At 39.5% G+C, this 26,224-nt stretch overlaps 1 protein-coding gene across 1 annotated transcript; it reads left to right on the top strand.

The window, feature by feature from the left end:
* Positions 1-4,322: 4,322 nt before the first annotated feature.
* Positions 4,323-25,731, top strand: CDK5RAP3 (CDK5 regulatory subunit associated protein 3). The gene is made up of 14 exons (XM_007420141.4): positions 4,323-4,433; positions 5,894-5,939; positions 6,078-6,209; positions 6,372-6,472; positions 9,887-9,935; positions 13,387-13,565; positions 14,094-14,230; positions 14,882-15,026; positions 16,419-16,541; positions 17,391-17,457; positions 19,289-19,377; positions 20,642-20,847; positions 22,186-22,357; positions 25,402-25,731. Exons 1-14 carry the CDS (start codon positions 4,428-4,430, stop codon positions 25,465-25,467), a joined length of 1,518 nt encoding a protein of 505 aa, XP_007420203.2. The 5' UTR covers positions 4,323-4,427; the 3' UTR covers positions 25,468-25,731.
* Positions 25,732-26,224: the final 493 nt, after the last annotated feature.

The following is a 26,224-nucleotide window of genomic DNA, read 5'->3' on the forward strand; positions in this document are numbered from 1 at the left end:
TTAAGTCCAGCGGGGTTAAATTCCAGAATCCAGCTGTGTTAGATGTTGGGAATGTGTCCCATGAAGCTTTGGAGATTTATTTACTGAGTCAAAGCCTTAAATAGGTAAACACTTTACTTCCTCAGGTGGATTATGTTGACAACCATGGGCAATATATGTATTATGCACATGCCTACAGAGGCTTAGAAACTTTGGAATGCAAATTGAGTTAACAAGATAAAGCTTAAAACATCATGATTGTAAAAAATTGCATCCTGCTAAATGGCTGGTCCTGCAGGGTACAAACGCTCACATGGGGACAATATTATTCTGCAGGAAGGTAAGCTCCATCCTCATTCGCAATACTTATTGAAGATAAATTTTCCCTGTCCAGATCCACTTTTGATAATCCGGCCATCTTATTTCTTCTGACAAATGTGGGAACCAACTACTGAAAAACATGGCAGCTAAGAAGTTAATTGAAAATTCACAAACATTCTTCTATGGGATTTAATCCTCAGAGTCACATGTACATATAATTTTATATTGCAGTAATCAAATGATAAATGACACGTGTGAACTCGTGTTTTATAAATGCTTGTTTTGTGACTTCTAGTTCCAGTTACTGTATTTATTATTAGATATTTCTTTTAGCCTTCTAATAACCCAGCAAAATAGGGTAGGCAAGAAAATGAAAGACAATGAGCTAGGTAGCCAAATCCTAGGCATATTTTTATTGTATTATCACAGTATTATCATTTTCATCCTGGTTTGTCATCATCATCATTATCATTTTCATCCTGGTTTGTCATCATCATAATACTATAATACATTCCTGCTGAATTCCTCTGGACTTACAAACATGTTGATGTGATCCCTTCTGAAGATCAAAACAGTCTATAAATAAAAACTATATAAAACTATATATAAAATATATAAAATATATATTTTATATATATAAAATAAAAATATATAAAATATATAAAATATATATATAAAACTATATATAAAAACTGCATAAATAGAGAGATGGTGGGATTGGAACATAATCAACCCCAAGCACTATTTCATGTTAAAGTACTTCCTCAGGCTGAGAGTTGATCAGAGACATCCAATACTCTGTATCTGCAGTATAGAACTGTAAACCTCCTTTCTTGCTTAAAGGTCAAATTTTATTACAATAAACAAAACCTTTGTGGGCAGAATTTGGAGTGGAGTCACATAGTTCTGCTCATGAATTGGTGAAATGGAGTAAGAAATACCTATGTGGGACCTTGCCCTTAATATCTAGGGTGTCCCAAAAACTCTTACTGCAGTTTTAAGCTTTTATAAAGGACCTTCAAGGCAGATTGTTTGAGCAGGGTGCCACTGGCATGTCTTCTAATTTTGTGTTAATTCATTTTTAAAAAATAAATATTAATCTGATTTGACCACATGAAGGGCTACTTCCTAAACATAATTTTTTCACCTCTAGATTTTATGAAAGGGAGAAAAGCTTTCCCTCCAGAGATACATCTGGATTGCCAAGTGCTATGCTTCAGTTCATGCTGGGGCTTAGGCCTCTGAAGCACTGGGCAAGGTTAGCTGGAGGGTTTTTGTTTTTTTTTATAGGGAAGTAGACTTGCCTACCACTATCATGATGTTTGCAAAGCTTTCAACAATCGTGACTATTTGTTATTTACACAATGTCCCCAATATACTTGGTTCTTTATGAAGATTTAAAAATAAGGAAATAAAAAATACAGATTTGGGACTCCAAGGTGCTTCCGATCTAAACTGGACAACAGAAGAAAACAATCCTTTCCTGGCTGAAATTCCCAGGACAGGTAAGCCCAGCAAAAACATCCTGGTAAATGGGCACTCTGCCATCCATCTATGTAAACCTCCAAATCCAACTTTCTGAGACACAAAATGTAGATTACTAGATGTCAGACCAGTATGGGGGACAGCAGAGTTCATATGCCCAATGGGAAACTAGGAGCTAATTTTCAGCTTAACCTGCCTAACAAAGAGCTCCTTGTTAAAAATAAAACAAAATAACTCTTAAACTGACATTTGATTTGATATTAACTGGTGGAACTTCCTGGTCCTAGTTCTTACCCATGCCAAACAATCTTCTACTGTAGTGTCTATTTCTTTACCCTTCATGGAAACTAAAGGGTTAACATCTTTAGCTCTCACTTGTCTGGTTCTTTTACATCTATTCTTTTCTTTGAAGGCTTAGTCAAACTAAACTCTGGCTCAGCCACTCACCAGACCGGTTTAGACTTTTCTTTTTTCTTTCTATTTTTGGGGCGAGGGGGAAAAATTGATTCCCTTTCCAGCTCAGCTACCAATAGCTCCCATTATTCTAGGTTAGAGATCATTCAGTTGTTTTCGCAGGCAAATCATTGTCCAAAAACAGCAGATCTTTCCAAGAGATGGAGACTAACATCCTACTTAGAGCTGAAAGGAATTTGGATACGTGCTTCTTTGAAAGTGAAATTGTTCAGAACTGAACCTATTTGCAAGAATTCAAATTTATATCAGTGTTCAATTTATGGACAGAATCTGAATGAAATTTCAAACCCACTTGGTTACCTGCTCCCAGTCATAATAAAATCATGACCCTTATAATTCTAAAACTAGACACTGGGTAAAGGTGGGGTGAGGAAGGTTGGTCTTCCTCCACTCATCTATAGCTCACATGCTAATTTATGTATTTCCAGCTTGGATTTTATTTAATCATCCTTAATTTTGTCTGCCACTTGAATCTACCCTCATTCCAGAAAAAAATGATTTCATTTATGTTCCATTAAATAGAATAGGACTTAAGTTAAATACAACTATCACCAAAATTCTCTGAGCCCTGGACAATAAGTATGTTTAATGGGCTCAATTCAAACTCCTTAGAAGATCCTTTCAAATCAATGGGACAGAGATGTTGCACTGATTTTAAGGTGTCTTCTCCAGGCATGTCTAAGTCCAAACTCAATGCAATCAATCTGGTGTATATCAATAGGCATTCCATAGTACTTGGTAGTGAAATGTTTTTGTTACTGTAAATTTGCTTTCCACAATCTGATGCCCTAGAGATGGGTTGGATTAGAGCTTTCAAGAGAGGAAGATTCTATAGTCCAATATATTTGCAGAGGAGCATGGCTGGAGAAGACTTACACAGACATATAAGAGACACTCGTCTTCCCAGCAACTGCCTGGAAGTTATAGAATAATAGTGGTGAGATTGGGAGACTATTTGAAGTGTCAAAATACACTTAATACTCATTCGGATCATTCAGATTCTGAAATATAACATCAGTGTTTATAATTAAAACTTCTTGTATATGATCTAGTAAGCCATTTATGAAAGGCTTATGACCTTTGATATTAGCAAACACATGAACTGAATCACAGGTAGATGCTTAACTATTGCCAGGCTCTGTAATTTCACCTTCTTTTCTGTCAAAGGCAGTTTCACCCTAGAATCATGTTACTAAAACAAAAGCTGAAAATATTCACAATTCAGATTTGGAAATTTGCTAAACACTTTGGCGCCAAATATCATGCCATATCTATAAAACACTGGAATTCCTGGACAATTCAACTTGGGGAATAGGTTTCTTTGCATTGTTTTTGCCGTTGCTATTATTACCAGGTTATACAACTCTAACATTAACATCTCGTTGGAGGAAATGGCTAATTTTGAAAAAGAAAATTACTGGAAACGACTTTCCAATGTGACTTTTCACTCCTGTAATTTTTTAATCTGTAGGAACTTTGCGAAGTTGAAAAAGATAGGTGCTTAAAGGTAGTCTCATTATCATTTTTCAGCATCCAAGTAGTAAACAGCTGATCTGCTGGGCAGCCTTGGGCTGAATTACTATACAACATGAAGGAATTCGACTACCATTTTATCTCGACCTGTTGAATTTCTGTATACTATTCTCCGACAGGATTTCTAGGGGGGAAAAAAAGGGTAACTGTTTACCCTTAGAGAATTTGCGGATTGACTTAAATCTTCCATCTGCATGCAACCCTTTTATCACTGATCGCGCCCTTAGCTGAAACGGTTTAGCATTTCCGCTTCACCTACATTAAGGTGCAAATTTGCACGTGCACAGTACGCACATACAAAAGCAGCCCGTCCAAAGAATCCAAACCTCCCCGCAAATTTTGAGTGCCACCTACCGACCAGTCCCTAAACTCCCTTCCTCTGCCCGCCGCTTCTCCTTCTCTATTACGGTATTAGTGAATTCCTGTCGGCCAATCACAAAAAGGATGCGTGGCCTTTTGTGCGGCTCCCTCATTTCACTTCCCACAGAAGGCGGGCTCTGCGTATTGGAACTTGCATTTATTATTGGCTGCGGCGGAAGAACTTTGTCCTGCGTCTGCGCCGATTGGTTGTTGAGGCGGAAGAGTAGCGTCTCGAAGAGAAGAGCGTTCTTTTGGAGGCGGACGCAATAGAAATCATGCAGGTGGGAAAAACCATTTAATGATAAAGGGGAGTTGGTGGGAGACAGCACTTTGGCTGTTGGGGAGTCATCAGTTCGTTTTGAGGTTGCTTGTAATCTGTTTCCAGGCTGAAATTTCCTCTTTCCCTGTTTTGCACGTACATTGTAACGCCCCCTGTTTAATCTCTAAAATGAATGCCGCGTAGTTTCCTCCGTTAACTCTACTAATCCTAGCTTTATGGCCACCCTGGATGCAGTTAGCAAGAGTGAATCTAATACTTCTGGAAATACTGACTCTTAAAAGAAGTCTTTCAGAGGCTCTAAAGTAGGCGCTCAAACGAAGTCTTGCCTCTGATTACAGCCAGGGGTCTGTCTGTGGAGGGAACCCTCCACTTCGAGGCCTCAAAGCCTTTCCTGTTTGTTCCAACCCACTTTACCTTTTAAAATTTCTACCCCGGGTTACCTGTCTCCCTTTATTCCTCAGCATTTCTCAGTCTGTGAGAGAGGCATCTTGCTTTTATTTGTTTATTTTAAAAAACTATACGCTGCGGCTGCGGACTCTTAAAGGTTTGATTCACAACCTTTTTATGGCACAGAGTATCTCAAACTCAGCAAAACTTTAAGATGTGTGGACTTCAACTCCCAGAATTGCTGGCTGGGGAATTTTGGGAGTTGAAGTCCACACATCTTAGGGTTTTGCTGAGGTTGAGAAACTCTGGAGCACGGGTTGTTAACACGGTCACACAGTAATCTAAGACACATTTGGAGGAAAGACAGATAATCTAAATATGTAGTGGGTGTAAGTAGCCACAGCTCCCCTTAGCACATAAGAATTTCCAGATACTAAAAGTCTACTGTATGTGTACATCTATCTAACTGAAGATGTTCTGTCACCTAAACTTTGGAGGTCTAATTTAGGGTGCTGATTTTGACAAATTAAGCACAGTACTGAAGAATTAGGCACAATTTTGCTAAATTCACTTCCTGCATCCTATTGCAATAACTTAACTCTACTAAAGTATTGTTTTAAATATTTCAGATTTTCTATGATTAGTGAAAACTCTTTAACCATCAATAGAGTTCACCCGTCATTGTTAAACTGTATGATGTTGTTTTGGTTTAGCATAAAGAGGTGAACCTTAATATGTTTTGTAACTCATGGGCTATAGGTTTGCATGATATGTAAGCCCAACTAATTGTAACCTACTCAACAACCTTGCTAAGAAACTGTGGCATAGTGCGATATGTGTACCCAGTCACTGTCTTGTAATTGGAGCAAAAATTAAGCATATAATGGTCATTTTACTTCAATATGATATTTTAATATTTTAATAGATGTTTTATTTGCCAGTATTACTGGATGTGTTATTTCCTCTAGGTCTTCAGTGGGTGTATACATTGGGGGTTTAACATGTCATTGACATAGTGATTTCACTGAGTTAAATCTCCTTGAGACTTCTCACCTTTTGTTTCTGCTTCTACAGGACTATCAGAACTTGCCAATTGATATACAGACTAGCAAGTTACTTGGTAGGTCTCTTTTGTTTTCTTTACTTGTCCTGTTGAAATAGGTGGCTGCTTTAAAAGTACTACATGTATAAGTATAACTTGGGATAGGAAAATGATCTTTCTGGCTTTTATTTTGATGTGTACTTTTTCTTTTTGAAGATTGGCTGGTGGATAGGCGACACTGCAGCCTGAAATGGCAGGCTCAGGTCCGCACCATCCGTGAAAAAATTGCTTTGGCTATCCAAGACATGCCAGAAAATGAAGAGATCAAATGTCTTCTTTCTGGTTCCTGTGAGTATTTAGGGAAGCTGTTAAATGAATATATAATCTTGTATTTAAATGCTTACCTAGTGCCTGGGATTTTTGCTGTTTATTTTTTAAAGGAAAATAAGAGTTTCTCAGAAGAAAATGTGCTTAATCAAAATCTCACTGTCCTTGTGTCTCTGGTTCCAGATATTCACTATTTTCATTGCCTCAGAATTGTGGAGATCCTCAAAAGGACAGAAGCCTCTACTAAAAACATATTTGGTCGCTATTCTTCTCAGCGAATGAAGGTAAGTGAACTGGAGGAGGAGAACAGCATCTGTTGTATTCCACACTGCTCAGTGAACTCCACGTTTAGTATGATTCCTTTTCTAAGGGCTGGAGGTCTCCACTCCTCTAAGATTCATTGAATTAAGACATAAAATACCAGTTAGCTTCACCACACTCAGCTGTGGCGTTTTGGGTCATGGTTTACTGCATATACCACAATTGGGTGAGCTAACACAAGATGCTAAGCCAAAACTCAACATTCCACATTATGTTTTAGTGAATGTATAATACAGCAGACTTGAAACTTGTAAGATGTGTATATGAGAGACAGTTTAACTAGAGCCAATTTCAAATTAAAGAATTCTGAGCTGTTTATGTTCTGACTAACAAAACTGAATAGAGTCCATAGTCTGTAGGTTTCAAGGTAAAATGTGAGTTATTGCTTGGTTGCTATTGTAAAACATTTGGGAATCAGATGTTTTTGCTGATCAAATTGCCCAGAAAGCTACCAAAAGATCAACATTTACTTTCTATCTATCTCAGTTACAGTGTATTGTATAGATTTTGCTTTATAAATTGTCCTTGGCTCAGTAAATGGAGCCAGGTTTTTGCTCACCATAAATTTTATTGATCACCATAGTTGGCAATCAGAAACACAGTACTCTACAGGTTATACTGATAAGTAACCTTGGAGCAGTTGTTGCTTTTTACTGTAGCATATGGCTTGTGCTAAAAATTACAGCATAGAACAATCTTCCTCAGCCTGGGTGCCTTCAGATTTAGTTCCAGAAATGGCTATGTTGGCTAGACAGTTGAGATCCATACAGTAGGTTGGTGTAATGGAACTTAAGGCTAGTATAGATGTTCTGTGAAGCACAGATTTGAGGACTTGGATGATCTTAGCGAAACAGAAATTGTGGGGCGAACGTGAAAATGTTGACATTGGATGCTGAATTTACAAGTGAAGATCCAGAGCGATTTGTTCTCTTTTCTCTCTTTCTGTCTTCTTAGAACTCTTTTATTTTATTGCCCAAAACTGTTTTATCCTGTCTAAAGGGCTCACAATGAATACAACAGTGTAAAATCCAAAATAGGTGTACAACCAAGGCTCCAGGACTGCAGTTCCTGAAAGTCTTGGATGTGGTCCTGGAGACTTTTTAAAATTGTTACAAAATGGTAACTTTTAAAGCAGTAGAAGAGATAAATTATTAAATACAGGATTGGGGAGTAATTGTGTAAACTATATTTAATTATATATTTATATTTAAGTTAAGATCAAACCAAATTTAGCTTTTATCCTGGCTCTACACATTGCTATTGAGCATGTGGCATCAGGCATGTCACTCAAAGGCCAAGTGTGATCCAGAGGTCAGAAAGAGTTGTTTATCCTGCTCTATAACATGAAACATAAGAAACAACAGAAAACATACAATATCAAAAATACTTAAAATATTAGAAAGCAGTGATTGGTTTAAACAGCAAGTAACGTTATTCAGTGAGGGCCTTCCTAAAAATTGTATTTTTCTTGATGATTAGAAGGTTGTTAATGAAGAAAACAGAAAGGCTTCCACTGGCAGGAAATTGCACTGCTTAGGCACAACTACTCAAAAGACCCTGTCCCTGGCTCCTCCAGTTACATCTCAGGCATTGCTGGGGCTACAAGAAGGCTTCCAAGGTTCCCTCAATAAGTGAGCAATTCACTGCTTGCTGGGTTTCCGATGGTTGAATCAAGAACTCCAGGCTTCCAAGTTCTCATCCACTTCCAGCAAAAATGTTAGTTACGCTGAATAGGAGCTGAAAGGCATTGTAAGCCAATAAATCCAGGTAGAATTACACTGTGGAAGACTGTCCAAGAAGATAGCACACCAAAACTGGGCATCTCCTAAAACTCTTGTCTTTCAGAACATAGCATGGAGAACTTTTGCATCTGAAACATTGTTTATATAGTGTTCATTCATTAAACAAACTTATATGACCGCTCTGGGTGGTGAAAAAGAATAAGAAACACAATATAATTAGAACAAAACAAAATTTGAAATAACACTGAGGCCCCAGTGAAACATGCTTCTATTCATTGACTGTACTGTCCTGGCTCCACCAACATTCCAACCCCAGTGTCTGGAGGAAAAGCCAGGTCTTCTCTTGTTTCCTGAAGGCCAATAGAGGTGGAGCCATCTGTATCTCTGCAGGGAGGCTGTTCCATGAGGCATGTGCCATGACAGAGAAGGCATGCTTTCAAGGCCCCACCAAGTGATGCTGTGTCACTGAGGGAGCATGCCAACCCTGCCAGATCTAGTGGGACAGGCAGAAACTACTGGGGATAAGCGGTCCCACAAGTAATCTGGCCTCATACCATGTAAAGCTTTAAAGGTGATGACCAACACCTTGAATTGTACCTGGAAGCTTACTGGGAGCCACTGCAGCTCACACAACAGTGGTGTTATGTGGGCATGCTGCAGTGTGCCCACTACTGCCTATGCCACTGCATTCTGGATGAGCTGCAGCTTCTGAATGCTCTTCAGTGGCAGCCCATGTAGAGCAAGTTGCATTAGTCTAGTCCAGAGGTGACTAAAGTATGAGTGATGGTGAGCAATACCTCCCAACCAAGAAAGAGTGCAACTGGCGCTGAAAGTGTATTTGTGCAAAGGCCTTCTAGCCACAACTGCCACCTGCTGTTTAAGCAGGAGCCGGGAGTCCAGGAGAACTCCCAGTTTGTACACCAGCTCTGACTGGGAGAGTGTAACTCCCACCAGTCTTAAAGATGGCATACCACTAGATATGGGGAGCCCTAAAAACCACAGCCACTTACATAGTGTTTGTGTAGAATAATATAAAAATGCAGTCAGTATAGTCTGTAAACCATGGGTTATAGTTAAACATTGTATATGAATCAGATCACTGTGCTTTGTTCAACAAACCATTATTAGGTAAATCATAGATTAGTGCTGTGTATGAACCAAGTTACACTGAGATGGATGGGGATTGGTGTAATGTCCTCTCTGCCATAGATAACAGTCAAGCTTAAAATATTTGAATGATCTTGGAAGAAGAGAAAGCAAACTAGTTTATATGAGCTTCAGTCTGCTTACATGGAGCAGTGAGCTATTATTGCTTTGTTCAACAGTGCTCCTTTCGGAAATCTTTGAAGGGCTAGCCCAACTTCTTTCTTATAATTTTAATGGATTTTCTTTTATTCATTCAGTAAATTAAGTTTTTCTTCCTGGTATATTTTCTATTTAAGCGTCTTCTGCTTTTTTTGTTTTCACTGTTTTAAAAATAAGGGTAAAATGCAATACATGCTGTGGTATCTATACCTTCTCATCTTTGAGAGATGGCATTCCAGCCTGTAGAACGATTGGAAAATGGGTTGCAGACTGGTTAGCACAGCAGTGTTCACCGCCGCTCATTCTTTTCTCTGTTCCTCTTTTTTACAGGATTGGCAAGAAATTGTATCACTGTATGAAAAGGATAACACTTACTTGGGTAAGGCAGCCTCCAGGTGTCACACAGAAACACTACACAATTCTCATAATGAGACTAAGTGGACTCATTTCTCTGGGTAGTTTTCTGCAATTAAGGCTATATAAATTCAATATTTACAGTATACTGCTTGTCCCAGCAGTTGAAATCACATTTCCTCTTATCAGAAGCATTTTCATAGATCAGAAGGTTTAAACTATGAAGAAGCCAGATCACTCCAACTTAGGAAAACCTTCTGTATCCATGTTGTCATTTCTTAGCCTAGGATATACCCTCTCCCTCAGTAGGGTTTTTCTTAATGTCTGCAGTCTCCAAGCACAAAGGAATTTGAGGCTTCAGAAAAGCATGAGGGCTTTAGAGCAGCCCTTCCTGACTGGGTTCCCTTTAGCTGTTAGACTTCAGCTCTCCAAATTCTCACCCATGTCCACCTTGGATGGGGAATCCACACATCTGGACGGAGCCCAGACTGGAGAAGGCTGTTCTAGGGTCATCAGCAGTCAGGAGTCCTTCTCCCCTAAATGAAGCTTCAGTGGATCACAGACCCTGCTGGAGCAATAGCTTTTTCTGGAGTGTTGTTAACTCAGCCTATAAACTTCCTCCACTAAATTTTCCAGGCTCAAGATCTGTTTGCATGTCTTATATGCTTTGCTAGTAACCAGTCCTAAGTGGATTCCTTGGGTTCCTTAGCCAGAGTAGGAATGTATCTTTGATAGTGATAACTGGATTTCTATAATATTGTAAATCTGCGCATATCCAGAATATTTTCATTAGCTTCAAGCCTCTGATTCTTATTGCTAAAGTTCTGCATCAGAGTAGGGCAATTCTGTGGCATTCTTTATATTACTGAACTACACATTTTTACTTCCTTCAGCATTTGTCATACTAGCTGGAGCTGGGACTCTACCAGTGTGTGCAGTTTACATGTGAAAGACTGTTTCTCTATAGGGAATATCTACCTTAAGTGAACTATTCTGTAGCCCAGCTGCATCACTGCCACATGGATTCTTTTGATTTCTGAGGAAGCTTTCCCCAATGTGGTGCTCCCTAGATACGTTGGATCATTTGGAACGGCCTTCAGCCATGTTGAATGGGAACTACAAGTACTATTCCAATACCTCTGCGGGGTAGCAGGTCAAAAAGGTTGGGGATTTTCTAAGCATATGTAGCTGGAGGCCTGTGTTAATTAACATGGAAAGATTTTAGACATGGGAAGCCCTATATGGGAAGTTGTAGTTGACATTTCATTCAGGATATGGAGGTGGTGCATAAAATATATAGATGGTTCTCATTTCTCTTTGTCAGTTCTTTGTGCCCCTTCTCACTGATTTGTTCTGTATGTTCCCCTTCAGCACCCCAAGCAACCTACCTATTTAGGATGTGGTCACCTAGGCCAACCTCCACTCTTCTTTGTTCACTTCATTGTCCTTTGTAATACATGGCCTGAGGTATGGAGGCCTGCTGGTCAAGAGATGCAAATTAGTATAATGGGAGTGAAGAGGGTAATTCTGGTGTTAAATTCACCAGCAAGGATTAATTTGGAATTTGGGTGTCTCGACATCAAATGCAGAAGCACATCCTCAAGCATATCCCAGCTGCCATTAGATGTGCCACTCCTGGAAGCTTGTCCAACCCAGTACCCATCCCAAAAAATTTAAATAAGGATGGATACTTGCTCCTTGTTACTGTACTAATTAGTACAGTAATTAGCACTAATTTCTGTACTAATTCCATCACACAGACCATCAAAAAATCAACTTCCATACTTTGTTTTTGGCAGCTAAACCTTTTCAATATTTTTATATACTGACAATGCAGTTATTTTATTTCTGACTCAAATAAGTGTAAGCCAGAGCTTGCTAGCACTACCAGCTTATTACATCAAAGGAAAATTGGACATTAATTATGCCGGAACTAAAATTGTTGTTCCCAGTTCTGTTCCCCAGGGTAATTGTAAACATAATTGGAAGTTAACTGTATTAGTACTGAATGAGTAAAAAATTCAAATATTTGGGAGTTGTCTTCCAATCTTCCTTAATATGGAAGAACCAAACACAAGATATCATTCAAGCCTCAGAGATGTCCAACAGTTTGCAGAGGCATTAATTTTCTCCCTGTAGCAATAAAACTACAGGCCAAGGTATTGAGCCTTTTGCTTTATAGCACACAATTGTGTGTGTACAAGGACTTAAAAGCCTTAGAAACAACTCAGTGTAAATTTACAAGAGCTATACTTTGTGTATCTTGCTGTGTGTTAAATGCTCTCTTGAGTCTAAAAGGTGACTTTTCCTTTCTAGAGGTAATTTGGGAATTCGTCATTTAAGATACTGGTTTAAATTAAGCTTGATGGAAAGCTTGACCTCTCCTCCCCCTCCCCCAATTCTCATTGACAAGTTTGTTTCTTCCTAGAAGAAAAGATAGGCAGACTTAGATTATCTCGCCTCAATTCTTACTGTGACAAGGGTACGCCTAGTCATGGACGTTAGAGCAGCATGTGCTTGACTCTTTATCAAAAGGCTACTTCCATATTAGTGTTAAGTGATATATGGAAAAGGTTGCTTATATTAGCCAACTGTTGTGGATAGGAGGTTCAGATGGCCAGTACTGAAAAGCATGGCTCCCTTGAAGATTAGTCCTTGCTTTGCCAGGGGATGACTATTCTGTGAATTTGAATTTCTTTTGTACCATATAGACAGGGCTTTTCTCCCTGTTCCTTTCTCCCAGTCCAGTTACACTTCCCTTGCCTCATCTCCATTCCCACAACCTCTTTCTTTCCTGTCTGAATGTGACTATCCATTCCTTTTGTTGCTCTTTATACTAGAAGGAGGGGGTGTCCTTGTGCCTAGCTGTGTGAGTGGACTGTGAGTGTGAGATAGGTTGGTATATACAGATGGAGATCAGTTAATTCTATAAGGGGAGTATGTTATTTATAGTCAATTAATTTTAATTGGTAGTTATTAATTCATGGGTGTGGGAGGGTACGTGTGTGTATTGGTCTGGCTTTGCCCTTTTTTGGAACATGACATTCAGTGTGTTCACGCATGCATATATGAATATCTGTATACAAATGCACAAGTTTATTAGGAAGGGGAAATCTCTAAGATTCATTCCACTTAGCATCGGCAATCCAACTCTGACAAGGTAGGGAAGTACTTTTTCCTGTTTATCATTTTTTTCCTACACTCTTCCTTTTTTGGAGTGGTGGTGGTCATCAGAGTGGTCTTCCTTTCTGGTAAATACAGTATGTGTGCATTCCACCTGCTCTGGCCCTCCACTGAAAAACACTGTGCTTTTCACAGGTGTTTCCTGGCCAATGAAAAGTTGCCCATCCCCACTCTGTAGTGCTTTGAAGGGTGTGTACAGCTTGTCTACCACAACGTCATGAGGCCTTTGCTCAGATGCAGAGCGGAAGCAAGGTAAAGCACCCAGGCTCACTCCTCCTCCTTTTCTCCTGCAGTGGAACTGGCCAGCCTTCTGGGGCGAAATGTCAGCTACGAGATCCCCTCCCTCAAGAAGCAGATCAGCAAATGCCAGCAACTGCGGCAAGAGCACAGCCGTAAGGAGGAGGAGTGTCAGCTGGCAGCTGCTGAGATGAGGGAGCGCTTCTGCACCTCCTGCAAGCAGTACGGAATTGCGGTACAAAGGGACACTTTCCCCCAACCCCGACTTTTAGTCTACTTTGAACATTTTGGCAGAAGGCGGAGGCCACTTCAGATCTTGAAAGCGTATCCCCACCTCAACTGACCCGTTGACTTCTTGTGGTTGTTTTTCTGCAGTGGAGGAAAATGGCTCTTGATGGATGTTTTAACTTGATTGCATCCTCTTCTTGGATTTGTGATGTGTCTAGGTGTGTTGAGGGTGGGACAGATAACATTTTAAGAAATAAATTACATTTAGAATATAGGACTGATTGGAAACTCAGAGCTCACTGCAGAAACATGTGCCATGATCACCCAGTCATCTTTCTTCAGGTACTTTTCCCTCTGAAAAAACAGAGATAATGCAGGAAGTTCATGCATCACGTTTATCTCTCACCAGTGAATAATGCTCAGAGGGTAATCACATGCAGCTTCAAAATTAAGCTCCTAAACCTGTGAGGTCTTAGCAGACCTTCTCCTGAACATTGTCCATTCATTCTTATGTGTCCCATTTCTACCTTCCCAGGGGGATGATATACGCCGGGAGCTCCTGGCCTTAGTGAAAGACTTGCCATCACAACTGGATGAGATTGGAGCAGGTGCCAAGGGACTGTTGGAAGCCATTAACCTATACCAAGCCTGTGTACAATTTGTGTGTGATGGGTAGGTGCTTGCAAGCTAAAAATGATCTATAAATACTTTTGGGGAGGTATGCATTCCTCCCCATTATTTAAAATCTGCTGATGCAACAGGAGAGGGACAATAGCTCTATGCTACAACATGGGGTTCACATGCCAAAGGTGGGAAGTACCATTTTTAAGGTCTCCGTGTGAAAAAGCATTTGAATTAAGAGAACTGCAAAAAATTCTTATCTCAGACTTGAAGAGCCACCGCTGGAGAAAAGACCACACAGGTTTAAGTGTAGACCAGTGGTCCAAGTCAAGTTGATGTGATGTATATGGTTGAAGAGAGAGGCCATGTCTCAGCAGAATAATATGTGCATCTTCAAGTTGGGCTAGAAAAGCTCTTGTCTGAAAGCCTGGAAGATGCTGAGATGGGTTGACATATTGCTAAACTAAATGGATAAATATGGATTACTTGGAGATTTTTCCTTTAAGAGGTTGAGCTGCTCCATTTATCTGAATCCTGTTAAAGATCCTGGGAGCCCCCTCCCCCCCCCACACACGCATAGGAGTTCTTTTTACAGCTGCTTTCAGTTTTTAAACTTAGATATATTTCCAAGAAAGTGCAGGTCATCTTTGCTTCTACAAACTGTAGCAAAGTGCAATCGGAGGCTTCTTTGATGCATTCTAGTTCTACAGAACAAGTAGTCCCATTGCTGAGACACGTGCAGGCTCACGGCAACACCACCGTGTATGAGTGGAGGCGAGGAGTCAAACCAGTACTGGTGGAACGGCCAAAGACAGAGGAAGTGAAGGAAACAGTCGAGGAGGAGGCGGTATGTCTGAAGGGGACCCAAAGGGGTACAATCAAATATATTGAATCTATCTGAAAAAAGGTACTTTTTTTCTCTCCACCAACTATTACGGCATTAACATAAGAGCCTTATCTTAGATTCTCTAAGAATACAATAAAGGAAGCGTACAGTTCTTTTCTGTTCCATTTTGAGGGTCTGTCTTAAATGCAGAGTTCTCTTCCTTTTCACTAAATACAGTGTATGGTTTGTGGGGTGTGCCTGCAATATAAAAAATGTGTTTTGTTCCATGGACAGGATAAGTCTACTAGGGCTCAGAAGTTTGGCCAGACTATTCTGAGCGGGGTTGCAGTCTGCCCAGACTTAAACCCGAAACATCTTTGTTGTTCTGGGCTTTGGTGATGACAAATCCAGAGGGGTCTTAGTAGAAGACAACTGGTACACCTCGCCCCTCCCTCCCCTCCTCCACATGGCCCTTGTCTCTGCCCCCCCCGCCACCACTTGAAGTCAGATGTTGCGTACCCCATTGGCTGCCCCAACCGCCCATCTTCCAATTCTCCCTCTGCCCCTCTAGCTGCTGCCTCTGCTGACCCGCCCTTTTTCCTGGTCTCCCCATCCTGCAGTGCCTGATGTTTCAGATGTGTGCTTGGATGAAATGTGAATGGAGTCGTTTGCACATTTGTATTGATTTATATACATCCGCTAATGGGGAAAAGAAGAAGAATGTAACCATGGTTATATATGCTATGGCCAGCCATACAACCGCAGGCACTATTAAATATTAAAATACTTTTTGTATAAAAAAAGGTATTTATACTAACTGCTACATAATTTACAATGTCATAAAACTCATAAAGCATTAGAGAGATTAAAATATATTAAAATACACAAACAATATAAATCAGTAGTTATGACTAACAGAGGATTACCATCATGAGGTATCAGATGCTGAAGTGAATAAAAATATGTGCCAGAATTGTAATAAAGTTGGTACGGAGTTTAATCTCTAAGGGGAGGGTATCTCACAAAGAAGAGTCCTTACTGTGAGAGAAATGTAGCATCTGTAGGAATAATTATCCTAAAATAGTCCCAGGTTGTTCTCATCTATCTGAAATTTGTCTCATTTTATTGGCCAGATGGGTGCCCAAATACTCAACATTCTAAGTGGCCAGTGCAGAAAGTCCCAAGTTTTCAAATGTTATGTATTTGTACTTTCATGTTCTGTTAACAACAGTAGAAAACATGAAATTCATGACCATGTAACTCTGTTAAAATAGTAACTGTGAGTAAAAATAGAAGACACATGAGAGTTTAAAGCATGAGAGTTGATTTGAAAGGAAAAATAATACCATAAAGTCATGTGATATCTCCAAAATCACCTAGTTTCAGAGCCTGTGTTTTGTGTTCTCATTGCAGATTGACTGGGGTGACTTTGGAGCAGAGTCGGCATCTATCTCCGAGGCAACTGATTATGGTATCTCAGTTGAAGGAGCAAGTGAGGAGACAGATTGGGGAATTTCTTTGGAACCAGAAGTTCAAGTGGGTGTCTTCCATATCTGCCTCTTATATATTCAGCCTGTATACTGTATGTGCAGGTTTCCTTTGTGGAATAATAAAAAAAGATTCTCACCTGGTTCATTCATCAAGTTAACTCATAGTTTGCTTAATCATAGCTCATTGAATAAACCACTGGCTGGATTGACATACTGTACCACACTTAGTAATAAACCGTAGCTGGGTTCACACAGTACACTAAATCAGAAAAATATGTCAAAATGTGTTGGCTTTGCATTATATGTGAATGCTTTTGTTGCATAGCCACTCAATTTTAAGAGGGAATGTATGCTAATATAACACTAAGCTGGGATTTATTTTAACCATGTTTGTTAAACAAGCTGGAAATATCCTTTGGGACAGTCAAACTAATTGTGACTACTGATATATTTACTCAATTTCTTTTGCCAGGACCCAAAAGAAATGGTGAAATACAAAAACAAGCCAGAATTAAGCCAGGATATAATAAATTTGCGCCATATTTAAAATTGGATCAAGATTTGTAAACTGATAAAAGACAATAGATTTAAATTGGTTTGTTGCCAGAAATAAACCATAATTGCTTTGTTGATCTAAGTTCGCATTTCTTGTATAGTGAAATATAAATGATCCCAATAGGCCTTGTCGTTACATGTGAACCAGCCCATATTTCATGCGTGTTAGAACTAACGACAGTGTATGGGTCCATACCCTAATGTGCATGGAATGTAAACTAACATTTTGGATCGTGAATCCGTGAGCCTTGTGTATTGTTGCCACGTGTCACCCTCACCTGCTTGTGCCATCTTTGCAGATCCCGGTCCACTGAAATAGTCTCTGCTTTCCTTCCCATAGGAGAGCAGCTCTTCGGGCATTGACTGGGGAGACAGGAAGGATGATGTGGCTCAAATCGTAAGCGAGGGTAAGTGAAGGGAGCTATATGCACTCGTGGTATGAGCCAGAGTGAAACTCATTGGCGGATGAGCTGAAAAAGTCTTCCCCGGGGAAAATAGTAGTTCAAGACCAGGGGGGTTTGAAGGTGAGAATTGGCAGACATGGGAGGGATTAAGGGCTACTTCCTTGAACAATTTGAAAAGCTATTGCACCAAATAGTTTTACCCCAGGGCAAATTAACAGTGGCCGGATTTGAAAGAAAGGTAGAGAAGTTAGACACAAGAGGGCGGTATTGGATACATGATTCTTGTTCATATACTGGGATCCTTATCCAGAGATCAGGCTGTATTTCATACTCTTCTCGTTTTGGATTTCTTCTTCCTTTCAAGTTGTGCCGGTCGTTCCTTGCTTTGTCCATTGGTGATACATAGATGTAACTGTCAATACTAGGATTCTTGCTGGGGGCTGTGAAATTGCAGGCGGTAGCACCTTGACTCATCAAAAGTAGATTTTCTCTTGCCAGTGTATGAGCTAGAAACATCTAATTTTTTTAAAGAAAATTGAGTTGTTTGGAGGCTGCTTGTTTCATTGCTGGATTTATTACATGAAGCCATCACTCATAGTACATGGGGCTGTGATACAGTTCTACTTGTCTTTGGCTGTGGTGGCTGGGGATGATAGATTCAGAGTCCAACACATCTAGAGGGCTCCATGTGGAGACAGCTGATTCAGAAAGAACAGGGTAGATTCCCAGTCATATGTAGATTGGTTTTCTGTTGGTCTGCTAATTTGCTTTCTAAGACAGCAGGCTGGGAAATAAATTTTAATTCAAATGCATTCAAAATGTCATTTGAAACCAAGAAACCAAATAGGGGTCAATGTTCCTTATGCTAGCTAATTTGCAGTCACAAAAGACTTGCCAAAAAATGCATACCTTTTTATTAAGATACTGGCTTTCTCCAAAGAAAATGTGGAAGATATGCCCAAGCCTACTATAGTACTTGAGTTGGCATCAGCTTTTTCTTATGCTCTGAGAATGGAACAAATTCTGTTTTTCTGGGCCAAAATTTCACAGGTGGACCTCTGACATAGGCAACATTGGAGGGAGGGTGAAAAACTCTGTAGGTTGGAAATGACAACAGATACTCTATTGGTATCAACTCTAATACCCACTGTGAAACGTATTTTTGCATGTTTCTATGAATTAACAGCAGCTTGCAGAGAAAATCTCAGATCTGTACAAAATCCTTCCCAGTTACTGTGTAGAAATTGGATTTCCTTGTGCATTCTCTTTATGATAATCAAAAATTGTGTTCTTTAAAGAATACACAATATTGAAATTGGGAATTGTTAATTCAGGCCCCACACCAAGAAGAGCTGGAATCTGTAACCCTTATGATACAGAATTAAGCAAATGTTATATGTTTGTTGCATTTCTCTTTGCTAATGAAAATGGAAAAGGCTTCATAATCCACTGACTCTTACCATTGTGGTTTTTGATATTCATTAGAGGCTTTAAACAGATGTATAAATTAGTACTTACTCTCATGGGAGCTAGACGCTCGGCTTTATATATACTAGTAAGCTCAGACAGAATAATTTGGTGCTCATATTAACTCCCATCTTTGTACAGCACTTCCTGTCTGCAACTTCCATTGACAATATAGAGGGGCATGGAGCTGCGCAGAATACTGAGGTTATTCAGGACCTTTTAGAATGAATTCCCTCTGGATTTGTTTGATTATGGGAAAGTTGAAAGATAAGGAAACTAAGCCTTTGCCTCATAGCTTTTGGAATTTTATAAAAGAAACAAATGGTATTTTTCTCTTTCACCCATGTCCCCTGTCATTCCTACCTAGCCCCTGAGGGAGTTGCACAAGGTCCTGATGCTCTCACCCTTCTGGAAACACCAGAGACCCGTAATCAGTTCATTGATGAGCTCATGGAGGTAACGGTTGCTACTTTTAGTTTAATCCTTTTGCCTCCATTCTTCTAATACTCTGAAACCAACCTGTGTCTCTCTTTTCCATCAGTGTAGATCTGAGGAGCTCACTCTCCCAGTTTCTTAGATTTCCTTGCCTTTCAAGATAACATATGTGATGTCCAAGATGCCCCAACATAGTATTTCTGAGACTCCAAATTTATTTTTTTTAAAGTAGCAGCAATCTCACAGTATTGCCAAATCCAGTGAAATCTATGGTTTTCATACCATATCTCACTGGATTTCCAAAAAGACCACTTCGGTTATTTAAAAGTTAGGTGGCTGATTTCTTGCCAGATTTCACCCATTGTGATATTTTGATGCACTGTGTGATGTTCACAATGGCTGAGGATATCTGAAAATGTTGTTGATCCTTGGGGAAAACAAGGAGTGTGAAGGTCTCCTTTTGTTTAGAGCAGTGTTGTCCAAACTTGGCCACTTTAAGATGAGTGGACTTCAACTCCCAGAATTCCCCAGCCAGCATGGGTGGTTTAGAGTTTTGAAGGGAATTCAGGAATCCTGTTTCCCAATTCCTTCTGGGTCAGCCTCTGAAAAATCCTTTCGTTCTTGTTTTATTTTTGTTTTTCCTTGTTTTAAATGCGGGTGTAGTTCTCATTGAAGTGAAAACTTGTGTTTCACCTAATGCAGAAGAGCATTTGTGTTTGGACCTACAGTGACATATACAGCTGAGATATATTTTTACCTGCCTGTCAGTGTGAATGAGGCCTTAGGAATCCGTGCATGAAATCCTAACTTTTAAAGTCCAAATGAGTTGATTTGAACATGCAGTTAGGTACTTGACAGCTCTAGTTGAATTCCCAGTTTGCCAACAAATCTAAAGGCTGACAAATCTAAAGATTCACCTTTTCCATCAGTCTTCATGAGGGTGTATGCACCAGTTCAATGCTTTTGAACAAGGCAAAGCCCACCCTCAGGATCATAAAACTTAATTTGGGGAAGGCAACTTAAGGCAAGCCACATGTTTGCTTAATATCAGATGTCCCTGCAGACGGTCAGTTCAAACGTCTGGCAAGAGCATTCTTCCTCCGCCCCTGCCACCTCCAGAGGTGGAGAAAGAAATGGGGACGGCAGAGAAGCAGTGTCAACTTCCACTTCTGTCTACCTCATTCACACGGTAGGCTTTATTTATGAGAATTGAACCAAATGTGAGAAGCTCCTTATAGTGGCAGTGTCTTTTTTAACTTCCTAACTTCTCTTTTGCTTTCCCCAGCTGGAGATCTTCCTTTCCCAGCGCATTGCTGAGATGAGTGAAGAGACAGATATCCTATCTGTGAGTCAGTTCCAGCGAGCGCCACCTATCTTGCAAGACCAGACCAAAGAGAAGTTAGAAGCCATGATGGCAGCCATCCAGAGTCTTATAGGACAGCTAACCAACCTGAGAATGCAACATCTTTTTATGATCCTTGCCTCTCCAAGGTGGGGTAAACTAATGTTTTCTCTCCAGTCCTGATAATAATGGTTGGTATTAGTTGACTGTGCTTGGCCAGATTAATATTCTCTCAGTTAAATTTTGGCTGACATAAAGGATAAATGCAGATCAGAGATTTTTAGAATCTTGAATTTGGATTTCTGGAGAATTTTTGGTCTGTTGGGGGGAAAAACACAACTTTCTAGTATCCACTGATATTGCTGGAAAAGCATACAAGATTACTTAGAAGAGTCCCATGATATGGAGCTGGAGCTGATATTTTGACTTACGTGGCTTTATGCTTCAGACTTAGGATTTTTTAAAGTCCTCTTTATGGCAGGGGCATCTTTTTTCTGGTGGGAGTGGTACACCAAAGTGCCTCTCAGACAAATAAAGCATTAGTAAACAGTCTGCCACAATCTTCTAGTTTGTGCATTGCTGTGTGTTTTGTTTGAGATAACAAACCGCAGTGCATGTGTGACGATCCTTTCACCATATGTGCTCTCTTTTTCTTGGAAGAGCTGCCTGCATCTTGAGCCTGTGCCAAGTCACAAACTGGAAGGAACCTGTGCTGCCAGTTATTCAGCTTTAAAATATACTTGGCTAGAAATTCATTCTGTTGAACCAAGTAGATCTTATTTTGGTGTAAACATTTTTAAGGTCAAGCTATTAGTTAATTGGATTATCTCAGTCAATAGATTAAAATGTGGGACTCCATTTCAAATACTAAACCAAACATTTTATGCATCTCCTGTCCTCCTTTGCTCCCATAGCTCCTTTGTCTTCAGAAGAGATTATTCCAGAGTAGGTTACTTCTAAGACCATCCCCTGCCTTTTTCAGTTATCAAATTATATATTTTATCAGCTTCTATGAAAGAAAACAAAAACATGATATGGTTCCCACAGTTAAATGGAATGCTTTAATGACTAGGGATAGAGAGTCTTATTGTGGGACAGATCAGCTGGTCTTGTCTAATGCTCTGAGAGATCAGAATGGTACAATGGAACCTTGATTTAATTGGGAGCAGGGTTGTCTGTTACTCCTGAATGTCCATTAATTGCATGTTGTGTCAGTTGCATTATTTTATGTTATGTACAGTATGTAATGTCATTATGTGAATATTGTATTAATATAAAAGTAATGCAAATTTAACTGCTTTCTTCAGACCATCTCAGATTAAAAGTTGTCTGTAATTTTGGCAACATCAGCCCAGACATTTGGTCCGTTAAATCCAAAGTCTGCTAAATGGGGGTCCGTTAAATTGAGATTTCATTGTAGAAGTAGTTAGGGATACAGCAGATAAGGATTGGTTTGTAGGTATTATGTGGATGCCCTTATGGTTCAGGTATGTGGACCGTGTGACTGAGCTCCTCCACCAAAAATTGAAGCAAGCAGATCTATTGCTCCAGAAGAAGGAGGTGATGGTGCAGAAGCAGAAAGAGGCACTGGAAGAGCAGGCTAACCTGGAACCAAAGCTTGACTTGCTTGTGGAGAAAACCAGAGATTTGCAGAAACTGGTGAGTACCAAGGAAGTCACTTGCCTAGTCTTTCAGTTGTTAAGATCTTTAGATCATTTCTATTTTGTGTGTACTCCAGCATACACCTTACTTCTTGACTCAGTGTATCTTACATTCCTGCCATAAATTGCATCTTCCTTCTGTGGCATAATACCCCTGAGAAATGTGAAAGAAAATATAAGTCAACATCACATGACATTTTCAGGAAAGCTCTGCAGACAGAAGGTGTTCTATTAGGCCATGAAGGGCAGAAGTCTGGAATGCAATAATTGGGGATGCTAGTGTTGGACCAGCAAGTTCGTAAATATGAAGCTGAGAATCTGGGAAGGGTAATATCAGTCTGAAGGCAGTTTTGCCTTCAATCTGAAAGATGAAATACTTGGGCTGAAATGACATTTTAAAAAAATAAAAACAGTTTTTTATTTCTTTTTCTCTGAAGAAACTCCTGGGTTAGTTTGAATTAGAATACCTTATTCCTCCCTCCCTCCCTCCCTCCCTCCTGTTATAATTTATTTGTTTATTTATGTACTTATTTATTACTGAAAATTGACCCCCTCTGAGCAACTGCTGTTGCCTCTGAAGAAAACGTATTTAATCATGATTAACGAATTGATGGCAGGCTGCAAGACCACATGTTCTTTTACTCCTTTGATCTCCCCTTTCACATACAAGTTTTGCCATTTTCACGACCCTTGTCTGTAGCAAACATTTGTTTTCTCAGGAGGGGAAGGACAAAATCTGGGAGAAAAGATACAGTGAAAATCCTTAGGCGGAATTCAGTTCTCCAACGGTTGTCTTCATGCAGCCCAGATAGCACCACCTAAGTGTGAGAGGTAGATTATGCAGGCCTGGGAGAATCCTAGGCTTTCAGAAGCACAAAAATAGCCTTCGGGAAAACCCCAACATAAAGAGTAAACGAAGTATTCCAAGAAGGATCAAATCTGCTCAGTGGCTAGAGATGGCCGATTGGAGGGGAAAAAGAAGGAAATGAAATAGTGCAGTTTGAAATCAAAATGGGAATACTGGCCACTGTAAAACTGCACCGGAGTGCCATGCATACCCCTATAATACTGCTATAAGTGTGCACAGTATTTTATGTTGCACAATTCATTCTGCTTCAGCTAGTCCCTGGGGAAGAACAAGTCCTATTCAAATTGTTGATGTCACAACAACATACACAAAAAGGGCGCCACACTGCAGTACTGACATTACAAAACCTTAATAAATTACTTTTTTTTAAATAGTCATTTTATTAAAAATTACAGTTGCAAAGATAAAAACTAATACAAACCCCAAAAGTAAAAGAATAAAAAGAAAAAGTAGAAGGTGCAGAGAAGAAAAAAATAGAAAGAAAAATAGAAAAGAAAGAAAAAATAAGAATATAGTAAAGAAAAAGAAATATATAAAGAAATGACTTCCCCCTTCATCACAAGTATAAACAATTTTAGTAACTTATCACCTTCTCTTAAAATACGACAAATGGTCTCTTCTTCCCACATCCCATCTCTATCTATAAACAAATCCTTAAAGCCTTGTCGTTTCAGGACTGATCAGCAAAAGTCCATTAAGGGTTACCAGAGATAACAGCATATCTGTTGACCTTGATCAAACAAACTGACTTTATATTCCTTACTTTTGCTTTTAACAATCTTGATCTTTAGTCCCCTCAAATAATGTCCTAGAACTTGATTTCTTTTCATTTTTTCTTTGTCCCAAAATTCTTCAAAGCTTTAACAAGCCTCTTTTGTAAATCCAATATAGGAAAATTATCCAGGTCACTCTTTTGGTTTGTTATTTGTATATTCCTTTTAATTATTAAGACATCAGCCAGTTTCTTCTGTATGTCCAGTGTGGCATCTTTTTCCATATCATTCTTGTAGCCTGTCATTTTTAAATCCACTTTCAGATCAGTCTTAATCTTGTCAGCTAAAACTTGTTCCTCTTTCATAGCATCTTTTAAACACAGTCTATCTATAGAGGCAAACACTCTTAAAATTAACTTTTGGGTCCATTGTTCAAAAATATCCTTCAATATGTCCAATGTTAAAATATGTTGCTTCATTCTGTATTAGTAAGTCAAATTTAAATTTTCTTCTCTTTTAATTGTAATCTTTAGTTGCTTCTGGTTCTCTTTATTGTCCAACCTTCAAAGTCTCATCCTATCATGTTTTTTTTTTAAAGAGAATTCAAAACAAAAGCATTTTCCCTTGGGATAGATTCTTATAATTAATTCCAAAATCTTATTTGAAATCCATCTGAACCCTTAGTCAATTTGTAACTTTCCAAAATCAATGTTTTAATCACCTTTTTGCTGTTTATTTCCCCCCAAAAGATTAAGTCCTTAAACTTGTATTTAAAACTTCTTTCACTAAGGATTGAAGGAAACTCACCTGGTGCTATAAAACTTGTCAATCCAAAGGTTCCTAATAGCTGAAGAGCAGTTAACAAGCAATTTCTGAAACTGATTAGCAAGGGAAGTATGTGAACCCAGTGTCCTTAAAGGCGCCGGCCATGGGTTGAGCAAGATAACTATTCCTTCATCTCCCAGAGCTCTAAACCCACTGGAGACCACTGTTTTGCTGAATCAGAGTGAATCAGAATGTGTGTGAGTGCCCATTAAAGCAGCCATGTCGTTTTCCAGGATTGTGCAACTGCAGGCAGCTTTGTTCCGATTCCAAAACCCATCTTCCAGAGTGAATCCAAAGCACTGCAGAGCTCTGCTTGCCAAATCTCATATGGCCCTCATGATTATTTGAGTTTAAGACCTCTGGTTTAGAGCAATGTTGCATGGTTGAAAGCAGAGGTGGGACATACAACTTAGAGACTGAGAGGTGGTGATTGGTGAAAGAAAACTTGCACTACTTCACTGCATCGCATTGTGGCTGCCAAAATTTTATGAAGGATTAAGCCTTGTTTAATTCAGTAAAAATAGATATACAATTTGCATTTTTTGAAAAACTGGATATTTTATAGATCATAAGTGGTAAGAAACCTTTGTTGTTTCGATTCGGAATACACCTGACAGTAAACATTCTGTGTTTCAGATAGAAGCTGACATCTCTAAACGGTATAGTGGCCGACCTGTGAACTTGATGGGTGCCTCCCTTTGATTCCTCCTCCTCAAACCTGCCAGAGACAGCCTTTCGAGCAGCAAAGTGTTAACCATCCCCTCAACCAGAAGAAGGAAAATTGAAGAAAAAGGAGAAGTATTAAAGAGTATAAGAACTCTTATAAGGACAAGGGTTGCCACTGGCCAAGCTCCAGGAGTTTGGAACCTCTAGTGGAAAAGATTCTCTGATTCCATTCTGCGTGAGCTGTAAGCATTTCTTAATAGGTTTCTAATGGGTCAATAAAGTTGCTGCTGTCATGCTAAATTCCTTGTTCATCTTACATATCTTCTGGTTAAGGAAGGTAAAAAGGGTCTCCCTCTTATTTCTCTGGAGTACTAATTGCATCTTTAATTTTTCCTTGCTTTCTGGGGAAATTCTCTGCACCCACTACTTGGTAGCAGGGAATATTCTGTGAATGCCAGTGAGTGATTAGTTTTTTGCCTGACCAAAGAACCAAAGGGGGATACTGTACCCATGGTTGTTGAGCCATCTGCTATTTCTCTTGCACAATATCTCTAGGAAATAAGTCTGCCTGTCTCTATCTGTGTGATACTTATTCAACTTCCAGCTTTCCTAAGGAAGAGACGTTTACTAATAATGCCACTGTCATTGTCCTCTACACTTTTATAACTAATTGAACTGCCACTTATTTCAGTGGCTTCACATAAAGTATGAAGGAGCTTGGGTTCAGCCTACTTTCAGCTCTAAATTCTAATTTTATGGTTCCAGTTTTGATTGTGGGAAAGATTCCAGCTGC

The sequence above is a fragment of the Python bivittatus genome, unplaced genomic scaffold (assembly GCF_059951505.1).
Source record: "Python bivittatus isolate LINGU-HERP-01145 unplaced genomic scaffold, Pbiv_v1 ctg000410_np1212, whole genome shotgun sequence".
Taxonomy (NCBI): Eukaryota; Metazoa; Chordata; class Lepidosauria; order Squamata; family Pythonidae; genus Python; species Python bivittatus.